Source organism: Seriola lalandi, unplaced genomic scaffold, assembly GCF_002814215.2.
Source record: "Seriola lalandi dorsalis isolate HSWRI2012SDOR001 ecotype SW California unplaced genomic scaffold, Sedor1 jcf7180002054901, whole genome shotgun sequence".
NCBI classification, from domain to species: Eukaryota; Metazoa; Chordata; class Actinopteri; order Carangiformes; family Carangidae; genus Seriola; species Seriola lalandi.
Genome location: NW_019525453.1, coordinates 397,752 through 414,968, shown reverse-complemented (window position 1 = coordinate 414,968; position 17,217 = coordinate 397,752). Strand labels below are relative to the sequence as shown.

At 41.3% G+C, this 17,217-nt stretch overlaps 1 protein-coding gene across 1 annotated transcript; it reads left to right on the top strand.

Annotated features, from left to right (window-relative positions):
• Positions 1-294: 294 nt before the first annotated feature.
• Positions 295-16,128, top strand: wdr26b (WD repeat domain 26b). Its single transcript, XM_023430050.2, has 14 exons — positions 295-1,033; positions 3,171-3,270; positions 4,304-4,360; positions 5,892-6,028; positions 7,153-7,250; positions 7,344-7,500; positions 7,921-8,059; positions 8,524-8,664; positions 9,922-10,041; positions 10,688-10,833; positions 11,374-11,452; positions 11,567-11,696; positions 11,940-12,134; positions 12,425-16,128. The coding sequence occupies exons 1-14, from the start codon at positions 729-731 to the stop codon at positions 12,448-12,450; spliced, it is 1,830 nt and encodes a 609-aa protein (XP_023285818.1). The 5' UTR covers positions 295-728; the 3' UTR covers positions 12,451-16,128.
• Positions 16,129-17,217: the final 1,089 nt, after the last annotated feature.

Genomic DNA, 17,217 nt, shown 5'->3' with positions numbered 1-17,217 from the left:
TACTTACATACTATTTAGGCCTATTCTCTGACATAAGTAATTCGGGGCTACATGATTTATTGAGAGGTGAATGGTTTAGTGTTAAAATGTAAAAGCTGGAAGCCTGTGGAAAGATGTGATTCACATATTAACTGATGTAAAATTAGCGACATATTAAAGTCATGTCTCGGGGGAACATTCAAATGAATTTTAATGAGATGTGTTATTGTTGTCAAATAATTATTATGCTAACTAAGTTCTTATGCGCCACCCATGGATTTTAATTCTACCCGGAAGCCTGCTAGTGTAGGAATTTCCGGTTACGTCAGGGCGTTAGGACTCCATTAGAGCTGCAGCTGTTTTGAGAGAAACAACAACAAAAACGGGCTAACTGTCAGGGCTGCTGTAGTGACAGTCTGCTCTCAGCCCGACAACGAGGCCTCAAATCTGGAAGCTTAACCTTCATTTCCCACCCGGAGCTCCGCCGGCTTCTAACCACGGCCGCTCTCGGTGAGGAAACTCTGGCCTCCGCTTCCTCCTCCTCCGACTCGGACACCGGCGGAGCGTCGCCGCCCCCGCGGAAGAAGCACCGAGCCTCGGCGGCGGAGGGAGCAGGAGAGCCCGGGGCTTCAGCAGTTGTAACAGGCCTCCCTGGAGTTGTCCTAGGACTTGCTACGCACTCTCCACACTCTCAAGCCACCTCTGCCATCCACTTTAACCGAAGTGTTGTCAACAACCTCAGCAGCAGCATGCAGTCAAACGGGGCAGGACAGGGACAAGAATCCTCAGAGCTTTCCTGCCTAAACAGCGCACAAAACGGGGAGTCATCCTCGGCCGGCGGAACCCACTCCAATGGGCTTCTCTCCAGCACAGACAACGGGAATAGTGTCGGTACCAGTAACGGGTCGTCAACTGGGCCCGGTTCGGGGACTTTGGCTGCATCTACGACTTCGGGCACGGAGGTTGGTTCGTTGAAAAAGAAGAAACGACTATCGCAGGCCGAGGAAGATGTCATACGATTAATAGGGCAACATCTCCACGGACTGGGGCTTAAGTAAGTTTATTCAGTGTGTCAGTCGAGACAACAACTACAAAAGCATGTAACGTTAGCGCTGAAAATGTGATGTGTATTTTATATTACTGTTGTTTGGTGTGAAGCTGCGAAATTGCAGCTGGTAAAAACGCTATTAGTGTGCTTGTCAGACACAAACATGGGGGGATGGGGTAGCTAGCCTGTGAGCTCGGCAGTTGGTAGAAAGAAGGGGTCCATCTTGCACAATAACAGTTAGCTTGATAGCTAATAGCACTAGCCTGCGCTGAGGTGTTGTGTCCTGGCATTAAACCCTCACACAAACATAAAACACAGTCCAACATTTTGCTTCTTCAGAGGTCCATTGTGGGCAGAATTATATTTTAAATGTCAGTAACGCCATGATGCGTTAATTGTTGTTATAGATTTCGCATTGAATTAAAGGCATTACATCATCTGACGTTAGCAACGTTTATTCAGAAAAACAAGATCCTCCGACTGTTACCGTTGGAAAAGCATAAAATCAATGTCATGAGGGAGAAACTTGATTTAGCCTCTTAATTAAGTTCACAAGCAGGATTATCGAGTTTCCAGTGTTTATTTTTGCGTTTCAATGGCTGTTGCGCAAAAAATGCGGAGGAAATGTTAATGTGCGGTTTGTCAACGTCGGTTTTCGTCCTGATGGTTTGTGGTTTTCCTCGTTTTCCAGCTTGGATGCCTCGGGAAAATAATATGGTTTTTGCAAGACTGTGTGGGAGGAACATTAATGGGTCGGCCACACTGTAATAACGAGCATGGTTATGAAAACTGTCCTGGTTATTTTAGTATTCCGAGTGCACTCTATGCGCGTCTTGAGCTGTCATTTCGAGCAACTCTTTTATTGATCAGATTAATCAGCATTTCATACAGCTTTCTTATGAACAAGATAACTTTATTCCTAGATAAATGTCATTTTTCTGTCACTGTGTCGGAGCAATGTGTCAACAGTCACAAACAGTGACGTGCATGTATTTATTTAAAGACAGTAGTCAATACCGTGGGCGACAGTTGGTCCTAAATTGAACAGAATCAGTTGGTTTCATGGTGGCTGAGGAATGCGCTTTCTACCAGCTGTTTTAGACGGAAACGCAGTGTTTGAATCTAATTATAGCACAGTGGGATTTCAAGAAATGTGTGTCTAGCTCTCTTCTTCAAAGTGGCTGTGGTAGCCCCTGTTGGATAGATAGACATCTGCTGGTCTCTGCTATCCTGCTGAGAAAGTGTAGCTTCCATAATTAGGCATTATAAAGGACAACCTAACAGAGCTATGTTTACAAAGAGGGTGGGTTAGGGGGATACATGACATTGCCTTCTATGAAACAGAGCCCCTACATTTCAGCAGGGGAAATGCAAGTGAAATCAGTGTAGCAGCCAGCTAGATGAGAGGCTCAACACAAAGCTGCTGCGCCACTCCATTGATACCTGAGAATGATGTCATCATGCTGAAGGTGTCAGCCACCCCCCACTCCCAACCCAGTTACATTATCTGACTCTCACATACACACACTCATGTCTGAGAAGACTTGTTTGTGTGTTGGTAGAGTGTGTTTAGCAGAGGGGTGGTGTTTGGACAGATGGTTATGGTTCATGGTTGACAGGCTGAGAGGGTGATGTCAACTGCAGTGAAAGCTGGGTTCATGTTAGTGGACCTCCCACAGTCCACAAATAATGATCTGGTGACACTGCTGCTCCGGGCTGGCTTTCTCCAGATATTGTTGGCTGTGAAATTGCCTTCATCCCATTGTCAGCCAATGATGTTAATATTGTCCTTGTGCTAAAATTATTGTTGCAGATCTCCCACTCACCTATTTGCCATTCCTAGAAAACATGACACTATCTTACAAGCTTCATAAATGATTAGATATTCAGGAAAAGTTTAATATTCTGCCTGGAAATGCTATTTAATATAATAATGTGCTAAACTTTCAACATCATTCTGATTGAGTGCACATTTCTGTGTAGTGACCAAGCTGTGATAGCTGAAATATCATCCTTTTGGCTTGATTGTTAAGTTCCATTTGTCATTTTTAAAGTCATCCTCTCCTTTCTCTTATCCTGTCTGTCTTGTGTCTGTATGTCTGCCTAACTTTGTCTGCTCCTCTTCCTCTCTGTGTCTCTGCAGTCAGACAGTGGACCTGCTGATGCAGGAGTCAGGCTGCAGACTGGAACACCCCTCAGCTACCAAGTTCCGCAACCATGTCATGGAGGGGGAATGGGACAAGGTTGGTCTTGGGTTACCACAGTTACATAATAGCAAGCCCTCTGATAAACAGGGAAATAATGACCCCTATTGGGATCCATTGTCCATATTTTACCGTAACATGAAGAGCTCGTTTGGTCAAGAAATCAGAAGACATATATCTTTTGCAGATCAAACTCATATGAGTGATCAACAAAAAAACATGATTTCTATTAGGCATTGTTGAAGCCAGTTAGTAAAAACATAAGAAAAGTACATAAAGTCAGGTCTGCATTTGGGCCACAGTTAAACAAGTTCAGTCTTTTTATTTAATATTAGAGTGACACACAACCTGACAAGTTCCAGTGTGTCACTGTATTTGACATGTGGCTTTTTTACCAACAGATTTAATTGTTGAAATGCTATATGACTTTGGAACTGGCAACTTTAGTGCACAGCTTTGTGGAAACTATAACAGTCAAGCCCAGAATGAATGTATTTGTTGTCTAATTTGTTTTTGTCAGAATAATATTTTATCTGTTTATAAGTGTTTAATATTGTGAGCTCAGGAAAAAAAATCTGACTTCAGGTGGTTGAGAAGAATGTTTCTCTGGCCAGCTGGTCTTAGATATTTAAGAAAGAGTGTATGGTAAAAGTAGAAGCATTTATTATCATTATGCCTGTTGAATGGTTTGGCAAACCATTTTCTGTAGTTTTTAAATTAACTACAAAATAACGAGGCATGTGCCTGATTCTGTGTCTGCTATCAAAATAAAAAATCAAAATAAATGTTTATCAGAGCACCCAAATCATACGATAGAGCACAGGATTACAGGATGTTGTGAGGGTTCTATTAGGTCTAATAATGTGGAATTTGAAAACATTAGGTTAAAATTTTACTAAGTTTTTATGTACTTGCCTTTTGTACTTTGCTCCATTGTTAAAGCCTGAGTTTACTCATCTTAAACATGAATGTTGTTAGAGATCTGTATTTCTGTTCATGTATGGAAACTGCTGATCTAACCATTTCTCTCCCTGTCTCTCCCCTCCACCAAACTCGCTTTGTTTTGGTCCAGGCTGAGAATGATCTCAATGAGCTGAGAGCACTGATGCATTCTCCTAATGCTATTGTGGTAAGCTCCCTTTCCCAAACCTGAACTGGGTGAATGACAGTCAGTCAGTTCGCAGGCACAGCTGGCGGTTCTAGAACGGTGCTGTTATAATGCAGGGCTGCAGCTTCTTGTTGTGAAACAGTGAACACTAAAATGTTCTGGATGGCGCCTGGAAAAGTGTATGTGACATGAAGGGGGGTGTCACATTAGATTCAGGGAATGAGTGCATGAATCTGTTTCACATGGAGCTGAAATGATTGGTTGATTGATCAATTTGTAGATTAACTGAAAAATATTCTGAGACACAATTTTGATTATTGATTCATTGTTTCAGTAGTTTTTTAAGCAGAAATGCCAAATGTTTTTGATCATTCCATTCTCAAATATGAGGATTGGCTGCTTTTCTTTCTGACATTATAGTGAACTTAATATCTTTGGTTATTAAACTGTTCAGACAACAGAAGGAATTTGAAGACATCTCTTTGGTCTGTAGAAGGACCGTGTCTACATTAAATAAAAAGTGATAAGAGATGTCTCCAGGAACATCTTAGAAAATAGGAACATACATTTTTAGTGTGATTGTCAAGTCTTCTTGTATCATATTCTGTTTTGTTACAACAAAATAATGAAGTGTACAAATTAATTGTATACTAACTGCCTAAACAATATACCATGAAGATCAGTATAATACTAAATACTTAATATAGTATTTGGAACTGGGACTCAGCTCAGGTTAATTAGTCTTAGCTAGCATGCTAATTAGCTGTCAATATGAGCCCCCAAAATGCTTTAAGTATGTGTAGCTGCCACTGTTATTAAGGAAAGCAATATAGCTGTTGATTTTAATCTGCATCTATAATGTGAGCTGCCATTTTAGTTCTTCAGCTGTGGCAGGTTAGAGTTATCATTGTCAACGCGACTTTCACTTCACTTGTTGTAGGCAGTTTGCTTATATCACAACCCTAGCTGGAGAGTTAGCAGATGTCTATGTGTGTTTTTTTGCATCCTGTCTTTGAAGATATTTGTGGGTGGTTGTCTTCTTGAATTTATATGTAGTAGGTGTAACTGTGCTTGCAGCAGTTGTCAGGGCCAAAGCTCCCACTGCATACCTGAGATAAGACAGAAACTCTTAATACCACTAATGTCAATATTGACCAGCAGCAGCAGCAACTTATAAACCTTTGCCAGTGGTCTTCAGTATGAAGGAAGTAAGCTGTTGATGTTGATATTACCTTATGTCTTGGGCATATCTATAAATATGCTCTTCTAGTGAGATTGTGCAGCCCTGCAATATGAACACCATTTCAATATTTGTTTACAAATGATGGAATAATTTCATACGAGGATATTATATATCGTGTTGCAATCAGCAGCTGAACCGCTAGAATTGTGAATTTTTTTTTGTCCTTCTGTGATTATGCAAAAAATCTCATGTTGGATCAGTGATTTAGGTAGCAGTTTATGATTATTTGTGATTCTGTCTGTCTTCCTTTTTTACTCTTGTCATTTTTAAAATAAAATCTCTTTGTATTCTTTGTGTTCCTCTGGTCAGCGTATGAAGTTCCTGCTGCTGCAGCAAAAGTACCTGGAGTATCTGGAGGATGGGAAAGTCCTGGAGGCTCTGCAGGTGCTCCGGGGAGAGCTGACGCCTCTCAAATACAACACAGATCGCATCCACGTACTCAGCGGGTACTGTTACAAGTTTAATATTGCATCCATCTCATAGCAGCCCTCAGACAGCTCACCCTGGCTACACAAATGCACACCTACAAAAAGCTACAGTATATACTCATGAAGCTCTTAGGTAGCTCTGTAATCAATAATGATACAGCTTCCACCATTGCTGGTTAGCCAACTAACATAGTTGACATTTCACTGAAATTAAGTTCTAACACTTTTGCCAAATTTTACCCTTATATGATATAAGTTGTCGAAATTATTTTCTAAGAAATATGGCATTATTAAATTGGCATATTTTGTAACAGAGTGTGGTTAGTCATTGGGATGAAATATGTGACCTCATCAAACTGCTATGAAGCTAATGCGGTGAATTTAAGTTTTAATTTTTAAGGTTTAATGTTGTCACATAGCTACTGGTTATCAAAGTGTAGGATATGTTTTTTCATAGACATGTATTTATCTTGAACAGAGAGAGCTACTAGTGTTGCACAGATGAAATCAAGGCAGGGGTGATTATTGACAGTAATCATGGGGCCTTAAAACACTAGTTATAGTCTTTACCCTTGACTTTTGTTTGTAGTCCAAACCTGCACTAATGTAGATTGCTTTCACAACATGTTAAACATTAATGGTTTGAATCAATATCATTCCAACTTGTTATTAACTTGGTTCTCTAATATACATATACCATTAATTTGTTATTTTGACTTATAGTATAAGAGTCTCACAAGCTGTATGATCCAGTAGTCTGATCAGCACAGTCCCCATGCTTTCAGCAAAGAAACTCTTCTCATACGTCACCTAATCAATTAGTGGGAACTGAGCACTCAATACCACCTACAAGCCTGTTTGTCTCAACAGTCTGTCACTAGGTCGATGGAATAATTTATTGATCCGTCACTTGTCTCAGGTCAATCACTCAGCTGTATCCAAATGTGTCCTTAACGCTGTCAACGTATTTCTGTCAACCCGTTCCTCAATCAATGTCTGCATTTAATGCGTTGAGTTTCCTCATGTTCTACACCATACTCTATTTCGGTCAACTAGAGGTTTCATTCAGTGTTTTGTTCAGTGCTACTCATGTGCATTGCGAAAACCATGTTTTGTTTGAAATGTGTTGTATCTTTGCGCAGGTACCTGATGTGTAGCCATGCTGAGGATCTGAGGGCCAAGGCAGAGTGGGAGGGCAAGGGCACCGCCTCACGCTGCAGACTGCTGGACAAATTACAGAGTGAGGAGAGATGTCCATACACTGAACCCGTAGAGCTACATACATAACCCATATGTGTGGTCAGTATGTTTTTTTTTTTTTCTGCCCTTGTAGCGTACCTACCACCTTCTGTGATGCTGCCCCCACGGCGGCTGCAGACCCTGCTGCGGCAAGCAGTGGAGCTGCAGAGGGACCGCTGCCTCTATCATAACACCAAGCTGGACAGTAACCTGGACTCAGTCTCTCTCCTCCTTGATCATGTCTGCAGCAGGTTGGTACTGCAGAGCTAGCATGCTGCTCTGGCCCCTCAAGACCCTGCTTCTTGTCAGACTGCACCATCTGATATTTAAGTATCAGTTGACCTCCTGTTGTTACTAAACTAAAATGTCGCAACATGTACACTGAAGGCTCCAGTTTGTTTCCAGATGTCGTTTTCTGCATCGGAAGTCTTAACTCATCTAGCCTCTGCTTTATGAGTCCCCCCTATTATTTCACTCTCACTTTATTGCTTGACTACTCTTGAGGTTAACCTTTTTAATTTTTCTTCTTCCGTTCTATCCTTGCCTTGTATTGTTTGTTTGATTTTACTGTGGTTGCGACATTTTGAAATATAGGCAATGTAAGGTAAAAAGACCAATCATTGCTGTCTTAAACAATGATTTTAACTTTTGGTCTTTCATTTCCTTCACAGGAAGCAGTTCCCCTGTTACACCCAACAGATTCTGACAGAGCACTGTAATGAGGTGTGGTTCTGCAAATTCTCAAACGATGGCACCAAACTAGCCACTGGCTCCAAAGACACTACTGTCATAATTTGGCAAGTGGACCCGGTGAGTGCGAAAACTGTCTTAATACACACTACCTCTTTATGATTTAGTCCACAGCTAAAATTACCCTGCTGGAATGTAATGGTCTTATACCTGTACATTTTGCAGGCAGGTTTGTCTTTTCATATGTATCTGACAGTAAAATATTGTCTTTGTATTTACACATGACAATCCTTACCTGGTTAATGTCTGTAAAAATAGTATTTGTGTATCAAAACCAATGAATTTTACAGAGGCTCTACTAAGGCCATAGTTTAAATATACATCTGTTATCAGATGTATCACTAAATATCGTACGTGCCGTTACATTACTGTTTTTATTTAAAGACTGTTAGACATTTCACCAATTTGCACATTTGACTTTGCTTTGAATACTTGTAATGCTAATACCACTGCAAATGAGAGCCCAACTCTCAGTGTCTCTGAATTAATTTTATCATAATCATCTTAATCCTGTCTTTATGTAGGAGAGCCACCAGTTGAAGCTGCTGCGAACCCTGGAGGGCCATGCGTACGGAGTCTCCTACTTAGCCTGGAGTCCCGATGACACCTACCTGATCGCCTGTGGACCTGACGACTGCTCTGAGCTCTGGCTTTGGAATGTTCAGGTAACATCCCTGTTTTTATCTTTATATAATCCTGTACTTATGATCAGGGCTGTAAACTAACTTTTAGGCTCACCTGCCAATGGGACCGGTAGATGAAAAAATCTACCGGCCAAGTAAATTTTTTACCGGCCAAGTAATAAATTGCCTCTTTTTGTTACATATACATCTGTTTCAGTACTTTTCATTGAGATAACAGTATTATATAGCGATATATATATATTAGGAAAGAGACCAAAATATTATTCAAAATACATTTTTAATATTTTGAATATTCAAAACATTGCGAACATGGGCAGTGCCAGTACCAGTTAACCTCCTGTTCTGATAACAAATGATAATAACAAAATTCAAGGAAAATAAAAAAAAAAATAGAACAGAACAAAGTGGATCAGTGCATGATATTTGGTCTCTTCTGATAAAGACGTCAGAGCAGTCACGGCAGGTTGAGTGAAGAGATGCTCGGACTGAGCCCGAGACACTGATTTGCAAACAGCGTGACATTTTTCTTCCTTCGTGCTCTCGGATGGTCTCGAGTTTCATCGTTTTATTGCCAACCACAAATTAATTGGTGCGCTTTTTTCCCCTATATACTCTTTCTTTTTGGGTCACTCACACCGGGTATGTGCCTCCACATTGCTGCGCCGGAACAACACTGCGCGGGCTGGTGGTGACGCGTGGAGGCTGATTTATACTACTGCGTCAAGTCGACGCCGTCACGACGCAGAGCCTCTGCGTCGACGTGAACCCCCGACACAGAGCCTCTGCGTCCGTCAACGTGCACCTCCAAAAATGTCTAGGCAGCATTTGTTTTGCTATATTGTGACAAACACTTACCTGCCCCATGGCATGTAGCCCTCCAAAATTTAGTCGCCAGGGGAATATTTTAGTCGCATTTGGCGAGTGGCGACCGTTACTTTACAGCCCTGCTTATGATACTTCATAGTGTTTCCTTATGTCAGTCCCTTTTTTCTCTGCGTACTTGATATCGGTCATGTCAAAGACTTGAGATGTCTAATTCAAATTCAGTAAACAAGTGGAAAAGCAAAACATGCATTGAGCCTCACATAGATATTCTGTACACTATGTGTACTCAATGACCTCTCCTCTTCTCCCATCCCCTCCCCTCCACTCCCCTTTCTTTTCCTTTTATTCACCCTTCCCCCACTCTTACTTAATGTTTCTTCTTGCTGTCTCCCTTCCCCCTATTTTTCTCTCCTCTGCTTTTCCACTATCTCTGTCGATGTCCTTGCTGACCAGACGGGGGAGCTGCGGACCAAAATGTCCCAGTCCCATGAAGACAGTCTGACCAGTGTGGCCTGGAACCCCGATGGCAAACGCTTCGTCACTGGAGGACAGAGGGGGCAGTTTTATCAGTGTGTAAGTGGATGGATGATTTCGCCTTTTATTTTTGATGGACAGCGTTGTTTTGATTTGATGTGTATATTAGTGAGTTCCTTTTTTCTTCACAAGAATTATGTATTACTTCTGTATTCAATCAGTGCTGAATACCTAGTGTATGTGAAGGTGTATGAGATAGGGGGGGGTTTAAAAAAAGAGAAGACACTATGTGAGTTATGATGTACGTATAGCAGCCTAAGTGTTGCTCTGACCTTAAGCAGGCAGCTTCCAGATAATGGTATCTTTCCATGTATTGATTTTCCAGCCATGAACCCTATGAACCCGTAAGGATGTGTTTTTATGACATTTTGTTGGGAACATGTCTTATGTTTGTATCTGTGTGTTTTGTGAATGAGCAGGTCTGTGTAGTTGATGATGTATCTACATGTCAGTATGCAGGAAATAAACATCTTTCACACATATTTTAATACAGAAAAATGCGAAAATATACAGGTGTTTCATTGGCAATGCGTGATGAACCATATTGTGACTGATGCACTGTGTTAGCGTCTGAGCAGAGAGAAAGCATCCTCTTGTTAAATAAGTTCATCATTCTATACTTTGTCCATGTTTTTATTTTCCTGTCAAGACTAAGAGATGAGAGGTCTGCTGTCTGTGTTGTCAGGACCTGGATGGTAACTTGTTGGACTCGTGGGAGGGCGTGAGAGTGCAGTGCCTGTGGTGCCTGAGTGATGGCAGGACAGTGCTGGCTTCGGACACCCACCAACGTATCCGGGGTTACAACTTCGAGGACCTTACCGACAGAAACATGTGCGTGTCAGCCTTCCTGCCGCCTGTACTGTTGTATATGTAGATAAATGTTTAAATACTTATAGTAAATAGATAAGAGATATATGAGTTATAATACTTACAAGTTGCATAATTTAATGTGCTCTGAAATGATACCATATGGAATAAATAGCATTGATGCTTCATTAACAGTGAGTTATAGAATGTTGGCTGGATTCAGAAAGCAAGCATAATATACAGTCCAACTATAGTTTTTGGAGGTGAGGTCTTCATGTTTCAAGGAAAAATGAAATTTTCATCCTCCCCTCACTTGGTCTGAAAACACATACTGAATGAGTGTCTTTTCAGCAGAGTTCTTCCGCTCTGTTATTGGACAAGACAAACTTCTACAGATTCCAGCAAAAGTTTCAATTTCATTTTAAGATAATTTTTGTATCAAAACAAATCGTGCAACAAGTGAAGAGCTGTCTGTTTAAATGTTGGCATACTGTATAATTGTCAGTCTTGCAGATGTAAATATTTCCGATTTGGCTGACTGTGTTGTTTACATGTCCTTTACAGAGTTCAGGAGGACCACCCTATCATGTCTTTTACTGTTTCAAAGAATGGAAGATTAGCTTTGTTAAATGTAGCAACTCAGGTAAGTCTCTTGACCAACCTCACTGCTAATATCAGTTTATCTGCTTCTAAACCACACTGCCACTTTGTTTGACGTTTCCATAGTTATAGTCTTTTCTTCTACAACCCTTGGTAGGGAGTACACCTCTGGGACCTTCAGGACCGGGTGCTGGTGAGGAAGTACCAAGGTGTGACCCAGGGCTTCTACACCATCCACTCCTGCTTTGGAGGACACAACGAAGACTTTATTGCAAGTGGCAGCGAAGGTACAGTCAACATATTATAGCTAAGTTAAGTTATAATACCATGATTGAAGCTGTTGTTCAATATAATACACTGTAGCATGTAGACTGCCTCTGCTAACAGCTTTTGATTCAAGTCTCATTCCAAAAAAACTGGGAAAAAAACTAAATGTGTTTCCCTTCACTTTGTTGCCTTAATCTGTTGCACTTGTTCTCACATATTCTGATGCATGTCTCTACTTTTCCCTTGTCGCCCCCTCTCCACAGACCACAAAGTGTACATCTGGCACCGGCGTGGTGAGCTTCCCATTGCTGAGCTAACAGGCCACACACGCACCGTTAACTGTGTGAGCTGGAACCCGGCCATCCCAGGACTCATGGCTTCTGCCTCAGATGATGGCACAGTGCGTGTCTGGGGTCCTGCACCCTTCCTCGACTCGCAAGAGGCGGATGGACTCAACGGTAATTGCCAAATCTTTGTTTACCGCAGTGCAAGTGAACATTGTTAGCTCAAACATTTTCATGGATAGCATCTACTTGTGGTAACTTACAAATTGCCTGGCTGTGTAGGATTCAGTTGCTTCTGCTAAAGCCTTAAATAAATCTGTGTGAATATTTTGTAGCATGCTGATATTCACCACATCTGTGGTTTTTGAGCTATGAAAATGTCGCTGTTGTTGGTTACTTTTTGGTTTTTAACCATGAAAATTGCTGCGGCAGCTATATTTACCTGATGTCTTTTTTTTCCACAGAGAACTGCAGTAATATGGACAGTTGATGGTCACTCATGGAGCGAATGACATCTCTCTTTGACAACAATCCAAGAATCCCACAATAAAACAAAATCTAAACGGGCAAATAAAATCTTAACAACCTAAAGAAAGTCAAGAATAACAAATAAAAGCCACCAAGACAAAAGAGAAAACAAAAAGTGTGAAAAACTTGTCTCCTGACTGGCCTACAAAAAATGGTGGAGGTGATGACGGACACTCTGAAAATTCAAGTCCTCATCCAAAACCTAATCCTGACCCAGAGGCCTGGAAAACCAGAAAACACCCAGCGGGATACAACCGCCATCCACTGGTGAGCTGTAACAGGCTGTTCTCCTCCTCCAACTGACCCTCCTCACCCCATCTTGCTGCATGGTCACCAGCCATGCCAGGTCCTCACAGAGTTTCCCAGGAGACCCGCCTCCACCTTGAGCTTGGAGCACATCAAGTCCCCGTGATGCCTCCAGGCAGACACGGCAGACCAGCCGTCTACTCATTGGACTACATCTGTCTGCCTGTTTTGTCTTTCACGTTACCTGTATAATGTCTCCATGGACATGGGTGGGGTGTTGTTGGGGGAGGATGGTGCGTAGGGGGATATAGCAAATCTTCTGTATGTATGTTTTCCTCTTCCCCTCTTTCTTGCTATATTCTTCGCATTCGATAAGTTGGACAAAGGCTGAAAATCCACCATAAAAACACTGACCGACCAGCTGACAAAGAACACAAAAACAAGGCTATGCTAAATGTTGGAGTTTTTTTATGATAGTCATAGCGTTTATTCTCATTTAAGAGGTGAATCTTAGCTCAAGTAGTGCCCGTGGAAAGCTTTAGCGTGGAGATTCCACTTTCTGTTTCTCGACATTAGGACATCAAACTTTTTATTCCTTAATTTAACTTCTAACAAGGACAGTCGCTGTAATGTTTCCAACTGACAGCCCCCCCTCCCCCTGAAAACCCCCTCTGTCGAGCTAGCTACCGCACAACTCCATTACATCTGCCTAAGAGGAGAAGGACAGAGGGATTCACAGGTCACATATCAGCGGTGAGGGGGGTCAGATGTTATCGGTGAGGTGGGGTTTCCACTGTCAGGACATGTACTACGACCCTTCTGAAAAGACATGCTTTCAGATATGAAAGGGTTCAAGTGCGATTTAGATTGCACGCCGGTGACTGCTGTCCCTCCTCTGTGTGTGTGTGTGTGTGTGTGTGTGGTGTGTGTGTGCGCGTGTGTGTGTGCGCGTGTGTGTGAGAGAGTGAGTGAGTGAGTGAGAGCGATTATGCATACACACATTAATGTGAGAGTTGGCATTTGTGGGTGCAGGTTTAATTGGCGCGTGTTTTTGTATGTGTTCAATTCACACCAGCAGAAGATTCTCGCCCCTCCCCTCCCCTCCCTTCCCCTCCCCCCTATGCTCCTAATCCCATAGTAAAATTGTAAAGAGGATTTTAAACCAATTCTAAGTTATCCAAAGCCCCATAGGGACCTCAATCTGTGGAACAAAGAATACTTGAGAGCCATTTTGTAAAAGAAAAACTTTTTTTTAATCTGGGGCTTTGATTTTTACATTTGACCTTTCTCTTTTTTTTTTTCTTTTTTTTTTTTTTTGTCCTTACCACGTGGCATTCAAATGGCACTGAGTTATTGGCATCGAATCATCTTGTGGGGGGGTAAAGAAAAGGAAATTTAAGAAAGAGCAATTTGATCGAGGCATGTTTCAAAAAGCTGTAAAGTGTTGTGTTATTAGCAAAGGATCATTTCATATGAAAGTTAACGATTGTAATTACTGAATGAGTAGTTAGCACAGCCCTAGAGAGAAGAGGCATCAATAACCAGAACCACGCTCTGAGCCCACAGTGTTAGGGAGTGTTGTTGGATTCCTAAAACACACACAAACTGCCTTCCTGTTCATACAGTTGCACACAAACCTTCAGTATGTATGACACCCCCAACCCCACTGCACTTTGAGTGGTCTTTTTTGCTCTCTTGCACCTACTGCAATGGCATTGCCCTGAGGTTCTTATAGCCTTATGGTTGCCACACTTGCCGTTCTTTTGGCTTAAAAGGTTGCATTGGCAAAGACTTAAAACCTAACAGGAGATTGCTAAAGGAAACAAGCCCTCTCTATGCACCCAAGAGCAGTGACTGATTATCTTGTAGACATTATAAAACTCGACCTCTTGCATAAAAGGCATAGCAGCCTCATCTTGAGGGTACCACTCTTGGAGCTTAGAGAGAATTCAGCATTAACTCCCCCTTTGCTCTCCAGCCAAGTTATCCAGTGCTCAGTGCACCATTCAAAGCTTTCTTCCTCCCTTTTTCAGGGTATGTAATGACTATTTGCTACAGACTGATATACAGTAAAAATGTTAAAAACAGTGCTTTTCTGTCTGTTTTTATTGAACTTTTTTGTTACTTAAATTTTTTGTTCACATTATATCATTTTTGGTTGACCTCTATCCCTGTATGATCATATTAAAATATAACCAGACATTTGGAGTCCTCACTTTTTTTTGTAATCTTTATAATCCCTCTTAACTTTCTTTTATACATTTTTTTTGTTTGTTTCTTTGTATTCAGTTGCATTTTATCTACCACTATTATTACAAATAAATATGCACAGTAACACCCATGCCAATAGGAGCAGGAAGAGTCTTTAGGAAGTGTGTTACCTACAATTAAATCAGGTTTGAACTATCCACCCCTCGCCTTTAAAGAGTTTCCTTCATGTGAAAATCTCCTTTATCGCATGTCTGTAATTGACCGAAATCTCTCTCTTGGTGTGCCATTGTTGATTGACAGTTGCCACTTCTCTAACCCGTATCAAAGCCAAATCACTTAGGGCACCTAGTGGTGTTTTCTGTAGGTTACGTGTGTCATGGTCGGATATTCATACTCTGGAAACCTCTTTCTCAAATCCTGGACCGTAGAATGGACTCCTCTTCCACACCCGACATTATTTCAGAAGACTTGAGGCAAATCATACACTCAAGAGCCCAAACAAGAGTTTCAGTATCGTCCATCATTCACCTGCTGGTGGCAAATGCTATGTCTGTATGCAACCTGGTGTCTACTCTGTTCTTTTGTCTGAGTTTACCAAGGGAGTTGTTTCTGATTTAACTGTCTTATTTCTCTCTGAGGTGAAGGTGGTGGTTGTGGGTAGGGGCTGGGTGGGGAATACTAAGGGCTTACTGTAGCATCTCTAAGTTCCTTGGGCAAGGGCGGGAAGGGGTGATGTGTGGGTTTGCGTTCAGTGTGTTATTTACAAAAGTGATTGTACTGTTTTGTATTGTTGTGTAGGAAAAGTGTTATGTATGCATATTTTCAATAAAGCATTCAGGGTTTTGAAAAAAAATGGCCCATGGAAGTTTGATGGGGCAGGAGATTGTGAAGGCCACCCATCAGATGCCAAGAAATCTCATTTCGCCTCCACCCCCCTTCAGCGATAGTTCTGCAGACCCAGGTTGGCCCTGAATCATTGTTTTTGGCAAAGCATGTGTCAAGGGGTCTCTGGTGGAAAACACTGAGTTGAATTTCTGTCAAAATTCCACTTTGTATTCAGTCATGATTTCTAAATGTGTTGAAAGCAATGTCTGGGGCCAGACCATCTGGTAAGAGGCAATCTTCAATGCCAAAATTAGGAAAATAAGAACAATTGCCAATAAAGTGACATTATTTTGAGTAAGCCTTGTTGTTGGACATACATTTCTATAGACAACTTGCCATTTACTTCAGGAAGTAGGTGAACAAGGCATGGGTGCTGCTAAAATTTGAGAACATTTTCTTTGGAGACCCAAAGTGTTCAATATTAAAAATATATATATAAAGAAGCCATGAAACTGAAAAAAAGAAAATAAATCAAATACATATTTAACTTGGTTGTTGTTTTGCAAAAAGCATAACTGGCTCTGCTCTTCGAGATGAAAACGTATGTAATTAAATACAAATGTGAAAAGAAGCAGGATGAAATATGATTTAATAATAGTATGATAGGTTTCAAAAACTATTGGATTATTTTACAATTTCATGGGTATATATTATGTCTAATATTGAACACTTTGGATCTCCATAAATCTGCAACATCAGACTCACTGCGCCACCTGGTGGTAGCCTATATTTCAAAGTCCAGTCATCCTCTAACATTGTGATACACTGTAGCTGTCTTTTTGACACCAATCAGAATAACAGCCACCCTAGTGGTATTTATTCATCCATTTATCCATTAGTCTTTACATGGTTGTCAGTGAGAGCAGTTCACTCTCTTTGAACGAGTATCTTGTGTTATAGGGCAATACAAGCAAAAGCAGACTCCCAACGAAGACAGAAGAAACCTGGAAATAAAAGATAAGATTAAAATGGTGAAAATATTTTAAAATGAGGCATAAAATCCGAAATAAGTAACATTTGGACACAGGCATACACGATAAAGGCCTAGATCTACACTTCACTCAGATCAAACCCAAATGTCATTTGAGAAAAGCCTTTTTGTCTTCCATTGCTAAGCTCAATACTGTTTTGAAAAGAATCCCCAGAACGAGACACTCCCGAGATGTAGGAATCTGTGAATTTGCCTTAAATGGAGAAGAGATGCTGTCTTCATAAAATGGCTCAATAAATATACAGCTAGAGCTGCAGTCTCTTCTGACTGACAGTGATTGGGCCAACACAAACTGCAAAACAGCCATATCCTTCATAGAAACCCATTAGACATGGGTTTGTTTTGCTTCACCAGAAGGGGGAGGGGCGTCCACACTGACGTCATGTTGGCCCGCCC